The sequence below is a fragment of the Lupinus angustifolius genome, chromosome LG02, assembly GCF_001865875.1.
Source record: "Lupinus angustifolius cultivar Tanjil chromosome LG02, LupAngTanjil_v1.0, whole genome shotgun sequence".
NCBI classification, from domain to species: Eukaryota; Viridiplantae; Streptophyta; class Magnoliopsida; order Fabales; family Fabaceae; genus Lupinus; species Lupinus angustifolius.
The window spans coordinates 22,953,635-22,964,478 of NC_032010.1; the positions used below are offsets into that span (position 1 = coordinate 22,953,635).

Sequence of the window (10,844 nt, forward strand, 5' to 3'; positions counted from 1 at the left end):
TTAGTAATTGCTGTAAATCCATGGGGCAAATATATTATTAACCAACACATCAATGCAATACTCCTTCCTCTAACTCTAATATCTTCATTGCATTTAGAGTGGAACCTTGCTCATATCAAAATAAGTTTGAAACCTCACTAGTATATTTTGAATTCAGAAGCAACATTATTGAGGTATGATCTATGCACTAGAGAAAAGAAATGGAATGTGAATGAGAGAAAGGGAGAGAAAGTAACACTAATATGCCCCATTCCTTCTACTAATATTAACTTAGAGTTACGTACACAGAATCAGCATCTTAACTTTTGAGTTGAATATTAGCTCATTAACTTAATCATTTGGTAAAGCTTTGGAGTTTTATTATCAAAACATTTTAATTATAAATAATCGATAATAACATGCTACAATCTTTCAACTTTCTCAATAGTTGTCAATGTTTTTTCATTCATACTTTTATTTGTTTACTCACTTTACTTTTCAATTGTAATAACAATATAAATACTAATATCTCTAAGAGATGGCGCAAAAATAATGATAAGTGTCGGAAACAAGGAACAGACCCCATAACTAAGGTGGTTCTGGCAGTGGTAACAGAAGCAGAAACGCTGCAACTATGTCATTTTTTTTAATCATCATCACTCTTTTCTACCATTTTTTCCTGTGACTATTCTTCTTTCCGTAAGAACATCTAAATTAATTTCTAAAAACTTAATCAAATATAATTTGATATGGCCATTTCAAATTAAATCAAATGAGTTAACCAAAATTAGTATACTATCAACAAAGCAGCATTGGTCAAGTGGCGTGAGACATTGCTAGATCCCAAAATGACAAAAAAGTGAATAATTTAATTCCTGAAAGCGATACTTATTGGAAGAGATTATTATTACTCATAGAATGAATAAGAAGATACAGTTGGTAGCCACTTTGAAGCTATGGCCACATCAGCACACTAGTTACAAACACTATATGTCCCTTCCAAAATTGAAAGGGTATTCTAAAGAAGATGAAGAAAACAAATGCAGTTTTAACTAATTATGTTCGGGTGGGGAAGGTTGGGAGTGAGGGTTTGGGTGAGGAAGGCTAGGTGTGAAGTTTTGGTGAAGGAAGTTAGGTGCTAGGTTTTTGAGTTTGGTTAAATGAGTGAATTTGTAAGGATTGATATCTAAAGAAAATACTATAGGAACTAAAATTCTAAAAAACAAGGGGAGGATAAATATCTTTGTTGTGTTTATTTGGTAATTATAGGAGAAACAAGAAAAATAGAAAAAATCAAGTGATTGAGACTGAAACAAAATTAATGGTATAAATTTGATTGGTGGCTTATAACAGAATGACCAAATTCTCTGATTAACAAAATATAAGGAGTGATAGAAAAATTAGCCATTCCACTATTTGCAAAAGGACATTTAGTTTTTTGAGACTCAAGTCATAGGATGGATTTTTTCTGTCTTTAAGTAAACATATGGCTTAAACAAAATCGAAAAGTCGAGTACATAAGATATCATGAGAGATTAGAACATCTAAACTTGTGACACATGAGTATGAAATAATCAAAATCCATGCTATTATTACATATCAAACATAGGATCTTATCTTTCATCTATGGTATATCTAGATGCTTCCAGCATGATCTCCCAATAAGTGATGGTGCTTCAAAGTTATAACACATCAAATATTTGCTAGGAAAACTGAAGGAAACAAAATGGTTCTTGCCACAATATGGTTAAACAAGAATTATACTTAGTTAAGTTCAAGTCCACTATAACATCTCATAATACATCTCATTGGTTTAACTGAATAATGAAATAAAATGCAGACTAATATCAACATTAACAAGGAATGTGTAAGCAGAATGTAATTTATTCTATCATGATCTGATTTGACATAATTTCTGTACAGAAGAAACAAAAAAGAAAATGAAAATCTAAGTGCTAAGAAAAGTAGATTCAGAGAAAAAGAGCATAAGAACTGTGAGATAAGATCTAATGCTATAGATAAAGGATCCATTTCCAAATAAGTTACAACACAAGAACCTTCATTGGTTACATACACATAACCAGAGATGGCTATGCCTATTCTACAACATTAACATAATCATAATCTAATAACAAAATACATTTTTTTGGGGTTTGATAGAGCGAAGTTGCAAAATTAAATAAGAAAAAATAAATCTCTTTTACAATCCAGCCCCATTTTCAAAAGCACTTTTCCGAGAAAATCAGATAAGAAAAATCAACGGATTATACCAGAAGTTGAATCAACCCATCATTCTCATCTATGTCAGAGGCACAAGGCGGTTACAAGAAGCTCATCGGTGGTGAAATCGCCGCCGCCATTGTCATCCTCCGGTGGCGGGAGGTTGAGATCGAAAGTCAGTGTTTTCCGGAACGACGAAGTAAGCACGCAATCCTCATCATCAATCACCGAAGACGAAGAATCACAATCGCTATGACAATCATCGCCGGCGACCGGATCCACACGTCTCCGGTTATGAATCACGATCGATGAGGACGGAACCCTAGGTCCACTGAACGATTCAACCGTGCTGCTCATGCCGCTGCTGGTTGGCCGGTTCACCGCTTCAGCGAACCGGCCACCGCGACGGTTATCAAAATCGCGATTACAGATCGCGATTTGGGTAGGGTTTGAGGAAGAGAAAGGAAAATTGGTCTTGGCTTTGGGTCCTCGGAAGGATAAAGCGGCTGCATCGTAGGCTCTAGCAGCGTCTTCGGCGGAATCGAAGGTTCCTAACCAGACGCGCGCTTTCTTCCATGGATCTCTGATCTCGGCGGCGAATCGGCCCCATGGTCGCTTCCTGACGCCGCGGAATCGGGGTTGGGTTGGAACGGCGTCGTTTGGTGGTGTTGGATCTGAGTTTATGAATGGGGGCATGGGTGGATATTGTTAAAGGTTGAAACTTTTAGTGGAATAGAAGCCACCCACAAACACCACCCACCACCACCTCCTTTAATCTTCCTTCTTCTCCATCTCTTTCGATCTCACCCCAAATATTTTCCTTTCATAACCACAATTTTCAATCTTCTTTCCTTCATATACAAACCCCTCTCTCTCTCTCTCGTGAAGAAAATTTCTTTTCTAAACTTTAAATCATTTTATACCTGAGAATAATGTAGCATGTAATGTATCTCATTGTATAAAGAGATAAATTATTTCATTGTCACTAGTCATAATTATTTTCCTAAAGATACACAAGTTATTGTGTTAATTCTATTTTTGCGAATAATAGATTGAATCGTCCAAATTTATGAGAAAATGCTTCTTTTTTTTATTAAATTTTTTAACATGTTAAAGCAACAAAATAGTTATATTTCATTATTTAATGTTAAATGATGTTGCAAAGATATATAAGCATCTTATGGTATCTGACTAACTAATATATATATAATTTACTTTATCTAAGGTCAAATTCTATAACATTGTATCTTATATTAATTTGAGTGTAATATTAACGTATTGACAGTGTAAAGAATTATATATAATCAGTATATTATTCACTCTTCATTTAGATTATTATTATTTTCTGAAAAGTCAAACATAAATGAAAATGAATAACAAATGATGCAATGATAATGTAAAAAACTCATAAACTATTAATGTATACATCTTTTTCTCAATTAATTTCTGATTGACTCATCATAAAAATAAAGATTATTTCCCAAACTTATTTGTACCTCACTATATTTTCTTCTTGTATTGCAGGCATTGTGGAGTATCTCCGTCCAAACACAATAGTGTTGGAAAGGATTTATTTTCACTAAGCAATACAATATTTTTCTTTATTCTGTAAATATTCTATAACAACCTATTGATATAAATTTATGTGATCACTAAGCTTATGTGATGATCTAAATTAAATACCACTATCATTCAAAATCAGCCATCCTACTCAGCTAATGTGATGCTTTTTTGGGCTCGCCAGTCAATTTCAGCCTCAGAATTTTGCACTTCACCCATTAGATCATTCCTTTCTTGTGTCGGCCAGTTGTTCACAACACTCTAACTAGGAATGACAATGAATACTTGAAGCGGCAGGTGCCACAATGGGTCAAGTCCAGATCTATATTTTGAACCCTCGGGTAGTTAGGACTAAATTTTTTGAAATTCAGTATAGAGTGGATCTAAATCTAGGTAATAATGTATCAAGACAATAGATAATTACACCTACAATTTCTAAATATATATATATATATATATAAGAGAGTGGTGAATAGTGAACTATTAATTAATTTAAATCTTTTATCATAGCAAAATTAGTTGATAGGAATTATAATCACTTGAGAGTTGACAACATTTGTATACTTTCTCTCCCTGATGAAGGAGCATATGGAAGATGATATAATAGGCTAAAGTTCAGGTAAAATAGTGTGGTTCATTCACTTATCCTCTCAAACTATACCAAACATTAACTAGCTTGAACCCTGGTTATTTTAGTAGTTGAACCTTAAAGTAATTTACCTCACTCCCACAATACTTATTGAAAAGATAAAGTATAGAAATTGTTAATTTCATTGGAGGTTAACTTCTTGTTCTGCTTTCAATTAAGGCAAAGATATTAAATATACAACTTTCTAGTCTTGTTTTTTTATGGTACATGTAAGAGACAAATTTAACACAACATAAATATTTTCTTGTATTCTTTGGCACTGTCTTTTTCCTGGTTTTATTTTATCGGTTCATCACCCTTTGCACTTAAAAAGTACAAATTCCACATATTAGTTACCATTCTAAAATAACTCTTGTATGTTCAATTTGGCATAATTTTTCAAACAATAGAAACCAGTATATAAGAATCCAGTTCAAGAATATGTTATTATCCCAAAATGAAAGTACATGGATCTCTAAAGAAGAAAAATATCAATAGACAATTTGGCATCCCTTAAAAATGGGGTAAAAAAATCACTTATGGGTTTCCATACATCCTTAAATTTTGTACTCCCATTTTATGTGTGTACCAAATTAATCCCAAAAGAAAGAGAAAGGAAAAAAGTAAGTCACAAACTTTCAACCTACATCTTACTCACAACAAAAACGTGCCTATCATCCTCTCACAATTACATGTCACAACAAACTATCCAACTCCAGAGAGTTGCAGGTGAAAGGGTGGAACATGAGGTATATATGATATTTGTCATTAAAATATGGAAAAATGTCCCCAAAAATTTATCAAACTTGAAGCAATGTAGTCATGTAAATTAAGATGGAGGTGGCTGGGAGGGAATCTGCTGTAGTAGTATCAGCTTATTCGGATGAATCTTCGGCAGCTTTTGTATCGGAGTGTTGAAGCTTGTCAGTTGTTGATAATTTAGATGGAGATGTCTCAGCCAGTTGGACAGTAGACAAACCCATTGGACTACTAATTAGAGATGTATCAATTACAGGAGAAGTAGGTGATGTCGTCATGCCATAATTCTGAGGGGTTGTCAAAACTGGATGATCAAATTTGCATGTTGGGCCAAACTTGCATATTCCATAGAGTCTGTAATAAGAACAAATCGCATGCCCCTGCAAATGAACAAAAGATAGGAATCGAGAGTCAAAATAATCAGAAACCTTATTATAACCGATCTCGGAAACATGAGTATCTTCGTAAAATATTAGCGATGATAATATGAATAAAATCGTTTGAATTACATGTAAGAATAAGTAGAAACTGAACTTACAGGTCTGACAGGAAGACCAAGTGGGTTCATGAATGATTGAGCAATTCTTTCTTTTGGATGGTGAAACTTGCAATCAAATCCATATTTGCAGCTACCGGTGCTCATAAAGTATTTACATTCTGGTTGATCAAGTCTCTCTGGGAGCGTTGGACTTATTATTTGACCACCAAGAAGTGATCCACCCAGATTAATGGAGTCGTAAACAAAATTAGATCCAAGAAAAGCGGTAGACATAGTAGAGCTCGTACTTCCCTATTATGTGAAACAAAATCAATCAAAAAGAAAAAAATCTTAATTGAATTTACATACCCACTAGGCATATGCACAGTAAATAAAATAGAATATGATTAACTATCAACAAAGATGTAAGATACAGAGCGTATGAATGTCATGAATACGTAATACGTAATGTGGCACATTTTGTTTCAAATATTAATAAATAATTGTTGTATGAACTTAAATCACGCTTGGCAAATAATAAAAACAAACAGAGGGTTCACGGATCTTCCAAGTAAATACATGACAGATGATGCTACATACAGTTATCTAAAACAAACTTGCATGTATGTGGTGACATTTAAGTAAGAAGGCTATAAACATTTAAGTAAGAAGGCTACACAATAACAAACTACTTTTTTTAACACTAACAGTGATCACCTATACAGCCTTGAAATCATTCATGATCAGAAATCAGAGCTACTAGTAAGCATCATAATCAATGATAAGATATCTTTGCATGGAAGAAAATAATAAAGACTAGAGCATACAACAAATGAATATACTAACAGGAAATTCAACATCCTTAACTAACCATATAGGTATTCCAGTTCTGTGCAGGTATAATGCCTTGTGGAGAAGACAGAAAAGGAGGCACATAACATTGAATGCCCTGCCCAGATAAATATGACATTCTTGGTAATTGCCATCCGGAAAACCCACCAACATATGGTAAACCAGATGCAGGAAGAATTGCCGAGGTAGGAGATCCAGCCACGGGGGAAACTCCAATCTGTGGATGATGAAACTTGCATGCGAGTCCAAACTTACAAGAACCAGTTCTCATGTAATATGGGCATGATTTTTCTTCCTAAAAGAAACAATCAAAGAATGTTAGAAAAAATGTCATGGTGTCCATATCTTCCATTAGCACAGTAATAGCAATCAGTTTGAAAAATATAGAGCTACAGGTGCAAAGGGATTTACAAACCTGACGCATCGGAAGACCTAGAGAGTTAAATGATATAGGAGCAGCACCTTTCCTATCTTTTGGATGATGATATTTACATGTGGAACCATACTTGCATGTCCCCGTCTTAAGAAAATACTGCATTGTGCATTTCAAACAAGTTCATAAGTTGCTAGTTTTGCGTGTGTCATATACCCCCAAAAGTATCTATGCAATGGAATTACAATTAAATCTCTAACAAAAAATAACCATCTAATATCTTCATTTAATAAAACATGAAATTGTTCAGACTATACTGCAGCTCCTGAAATTAATATTTCTAGAATAACAGACATCAAACTCAAGTCCATATATTAAAACGGAAGAATAGGAAACGACAATCCATTTCGTGAAACAGCATTCAACATAAGAAAGAAATATAGTAACAGATGCATTTTAATTCACAAAAAAAGATTCATACCTCACAATCAGGTTCACCAATTCTCTCAGGGAGTTCTTCACCATAATGAGTACCCTGAAAATCTAACTAAGTGTGAGAATCCACAATTTACTTACACACCATGGAACTAAATAGCAGATTGGAAAGTAAGTTACTGAGGAAATTAAAATATTACAAACTCACAAACTACATTTTGGTCAAATATTACACTTAGAAAAAGGATGCTTCATCTATATGCAGAAGAATACGAACGAAAAGGAAACAAAAGAACGAGTTCCATTACCAGCAAAACATTAGCAGGATGGTTATAGCGGCAGTTACCCCTGTAACTGCACATTCCAGTCCTCAAATAATATAAGCAATCAGGTTCACCAGGTCGTTCTGGAAGTGGGGTAGATTGAGCAGCAGCATCTATATCCCGATTACCATTGATTTTCAAACGTCCGATGGCTTCTGCGATACAAATCAGATAGCAATCAGGCAATTGAAGTCATGTCTCCACCCAAAGTCTCAACATATAATAACTAACAATTAATAATTCAACAAGAATTTTAAGGAAAGGTTAAGTCAAATTACCACAATCAAAGTGCAATTTTCACACCTCATAAATCACACAATTGCAGGATAAAATACTTTAGATCAAAACATGCAAGCAATCCTTTGTTGCATCACCAAGCAAAGTACATAAACTTTGCAAAGCCATGTGCGATCAAACATAAATAGTACTCAATTTCAGGCTAGAAAAAACATATAATATAACAATTTCTAAACCATTCTTTTTACTAATTCCAAAATTCTTCAAAGGGGTATAAATGATCAAAATTCTTCAAATCAAAATCATCATACCATAAATAGAAAAACCATTATAAATTAAACAAAATCTATAACCAAAAAACAACCCAACATTCTCAATTAAAGCAATATAATAAAAGCATCAAATAAAGGTGATCAAAACCAGTAAAACAATGAATGATGATCACAAAATTAAGTAAAATCAATCACCATAGAAATCTAAACCACCTTCAATGTTATCACCGGAGTGATTAGAAGCAGCATTCCTGAGAGGTTCCCTGTTTTCTGGCATCTGGTAGCTTTGAAATATTAAAGGACCCTTTTGGTTTGTTTGTTTGTTCAATCAAAACCAAAACACCCCTTTGAGCCTTTATGGAGAAATCAGCACAAAACACTCACAAATTCACTCACCCAGATTGTTAAATGATCAATGAAATTGACCAAAAGAGATAAAGATTAAAACTTTGCATCCGAGATAAAAAAAAAACAATAAGACAAAAAAGGGAAAAAGGGAAAGAATCAGAGATAAAATTGTGAAGAATCAAACGTGAAATCTTAGAAGAGATATATTTATTATATTCCAATTGGATGAAAATTCTCTTGAAATTAGAGTTTCTTATGGCTTTGCAACCTTTAGAATATTTCGGATCTTTGGATGTGAAACTCTATAAGTAAATCTAAACAATGACTATAAAATATTTAATCTGATGTATTAATCATTATCATTCATCCTTATTTAGTTAGTTAAATAAGATTAGATAAGAAATAAAAGAAAAAAGCTTATGAATTATATCAATTTTATACATTATTATTATATTATTTATCGTTCAGATTTAAAAAACAACAATATACAAATGAACAATAAATAATGTATTAACTGTATATAAATTTTTTATATGAATAATATTCATATATTATATTCAAGAAATAATACATATAAATAAATGATACATTATATATTATTCATTTAAAATATTTTACTTTGATAAGGTACGAATATTAAACTATATTAGAGAGGTTCGTCAGCACGTGTACGAATACTAATAAATTCTCTGTACCAATATTGGCTTCCACGTGGCGGTTCCATAACAATTTGCTTGAAAGCATGATTTATTTGTTACGTGTGTGAGTCAACAATTTAGGGTACTTTAAATATTTATTCTTGATCTGACTTTAAAACCTGAGTTTAAAATTTGTACACTGATAGTGTAAAGTTTTTATACGGTCAGTATATCATCCATCATTAATTTGTATTACTTTTATTTTAGAGTCAATAGTGCTTAATAAATCAATAGTGGATGATTAATTGACATTATAAAAACATTTACACTCTCAATGTATAGATATTAAATCCTTAAAACATATATGTTGTTGTAAAATAATGACCCCCAACACTTACAAAATTTTCAAATTTGTCAAAAAGTGCCATCTCGCATAATTAGTGTGTCACTTTTGTTATTATTCTCAGGGACAAGTTACTAAAATCAAATGACTTATTTAATATAAATAAAGAAAAAATATACCATGATAGTGTAAGAGTTTTATACACTATTAATTTATTATATATTATTTATTTTTAATTATTATTGACTTTTCAAAAAAATAATACAAATCAATGATAGATTATAAACCAACGGTACAAATCTTTATATACTGATATTTATTACACTCATATAAAAAGTAAAGGCCTCCACCTTACAAAATTACGAAATTTGTGGAATTGAGAATATATACACTTTACTCTTGAAAATAATTAAGAAATTTGTGAAAAGTGCCATCTGGCATAATTTGTGTGTTATTATTCTCTACGACAGGTTACTAAAATAAAATTACTTAATTGATATAATATTCAATAACTTATAATTTTATTAGAGTAACATAAGGAGTGAATAAAGAGATGTGGTGCATGCACTACTATCAATACTGCACATTTTTTATACTTGTTTTAAATATTTTCTGATGCGTTTGGATTGTTTGATTTTAAATTAATTAATTGGCCTGCAAAGTAGAGGGGAATGATGGTAGGTAGCATTTCAACCGTTTTTTTGTTTCTACATCAGTCCTCGCTCTGGAGGCAATCTTGTCCGAGCCAGAAACATTCACAGATATGTAGTCTCTTAGTCGATATTTTTTATATCCACAAGACTTGAATCTGATACCTTGCTTAAGAGAAATTAAACATATACCACTTGAACTATCTTATCGGTAGCATTTCAACGTTTGATTGACAATGACATCAAATCCCTTTATTTTATTTCTCACTTCATAAATAGAGGTTTCCTTTTTCAATTTTCACACAAGCAGAGATTTATTTTTTTCTCCATCCAAATAGCAGCAATTTTCGAGGGAAAATAATGCATTTAAATTTACATTTACATGTGAAATTGTTTAAAAATATTTGTAATAGATGATGAAAATGAACATGTTTACTAGTTTTAGTACTACTAAAAATATTCTCTCATCATTTTATTTAGTAAAAAACTAATTTATTTCATAGTTCGTGACTATACTTTTCAACAATTATTGCTCCAAAGAATTACATAATCAATTTTAGGATTCAATTTGACCCAAAATAGTGATATTTGACTACAATATTTAAAAAACTATAAATGTGATAAATACATTGAAGTGGATTATTCTCTTGTTTTGTCACTAGATTATAGGATGCCTATACAATGAATTTAGTTTTGAACAATCTATTTAAGATACATTTTCATAAAATATATAAGTGAGTGGTTGATGA

At 32.1% G+C, this 10,844-nt stretch overlaps 2 protein-coding genes across 4 annotated transcripts; both read right to left on the reverse strand.

The window, feature by feature from the left end:
- LOC109340724 (ethylene-responsive transcription factor 3-like) lies at nt 1,848-3,085 on the reverse strand. The gene has a single exon (XM_019578455.1). It carries the CDS (start codon nt 2,893-2,895, stop codon nt 2,284-2,286), a length of 612 nt encoding a protein of 203 aa, XP_019434000.1. The 5' UTR covers nt 2,896-3,085; the 3' UTR covers nt 1,848-2,283.
- On the reverse strand, nt 4,866-8,785 carry LOC109340707 (zinc finger CCCH domain-containing protein 3-like). 3 transcript variants are annotated; one of them, XM_019578443.1, is made up of 8 exons: nt 8,330-8,783; nt 7,593-7,762; nt 7,331-7,384; nt 6,892-7,008; nt 6,496-6,771; nt 5,685-5,936; nt 5,422-5,526; nt 4,866-5,391 (listed from the first exon to the last, which is right to left on the reverse strand). In XM_019578443.1, exons 1-8 carry the CDS (start codon nt 8,391-8,393, stop codon nt 5,263-5,265), a joined length of 1,167 nt encoding a protein of 388 aa, XP_019433988.1. In that variant the 5' UTR covers nt 8,394-8,783; the 3' UTR covers nt 4,866-5,262. The 3 variants fall into 3 exon arrangements, with proteins under 3 accessions (XP_019433988.1, XP_019433981.1, XP_019433974.1); XM_019578436.1 differs by having other exon boundaries at nt 4,866-5,526; nt 8,345-8,785; XM_019578429.1 differs by having other exon boundaries at nt 4,866-5,526.